The sequence below is a fragment of the Monopterus albus genome, unplaced genomic scaffold, assembly GCF_001952655.1.
Source record: "Monopterus albus unplaced genomic scaffold, M_albus_1.0 scaffold322.1, whole genome shotgun sequence".
Taxonomy (NCBI): Eukaryota; Metazoa; Chordata; class Actinopteri; order Synbranchiformes; family Synbranchidae; genus Monopterus; species Monopterus albus.
The window spans coordinates 374142-374571 of NW_018128202.1; the positions used below are offsets into that span (position 1 = coordinate 374142).

Here is a 430-nt window from a genome sequence, read left to right on the forward strand (position 1 = left end):
GGCTAGTAGCAGAAGCAGCTGAAGCAGTGTACGACTTTTGGGGGGAACTTTCGTATTCGAGCATTCGTTCCGTCGAACAGTTTTTTGTGAAACACCGGCGCTCGAGCGGACTTTTTGATTAAGCATTTGTTCAGCATTGATCAACGGAAAGGAAATACATGTCTTTGGCAAACAAAATAATGTTACAATGGCGCTTGTTTTCTCTTAATTGCATACACGTGATACATACTGTTTTGTCAAAAGAGAAACTGATGTCATGTTCATTAACATTCAGCTACTCACGCGTTGGCCAAAAACAATAGGTTTGCAACTCTTTCAGTATGAGCTCTTCGAGTCCTCCTCTGAAAAAGAAAAGCTACATGGGGCAGCATCAGATCAAAAGGAAAAACAGGTACATTTAAGTCACAATTTCAATTTAGCGTAACTAGAT

At 40.2% G+C, this 430-nt stretch overlaps 2 protein-coding genes across 3 annotated transcripts in view; one reads left to right on the forward strand and one right to left on the reverse strand.

Annotated features, from left to right (window-relative positions):
- Positions 1–430, reverse strand: part of ptpn9b (protein tyrosine phosphatase non-receptor type 9b) — an 11466-nt gene that overhangs the window by 10702 nt on the left and 334 nt on the right. The window contains exon 1 of one of the 2 annotated variants that reach the window (XM_020624213.1): positions 283–366. The exons of the other annotated variant lie outside the window; for it this stretch is intronic. The gene's annotated coding sequence lies outside the window, so the exon portion shown is untranslated. Of the gene's footprint in view, positions 1–282; positions 367–430 lie in introns of those variants that run through there. 2 annotated transcript variants of the gene reach the window in all.
- Positions 308–430, forward strand: part of LOC109974148 (uncharacterized) — a 948-nt gene continuing 825 nt past the window's right edge. Inside the window, exon 1 of the mRNA XM_020624185.1 lies at positions 308–391. Coding sequence (XP_020479841.1) covers positions 321–391 — 71 coding nt within the window. The 5' untranslated portion in view covers positions 308–320. The remainder of the gene's footprint in view (positions 392–430) is intronic.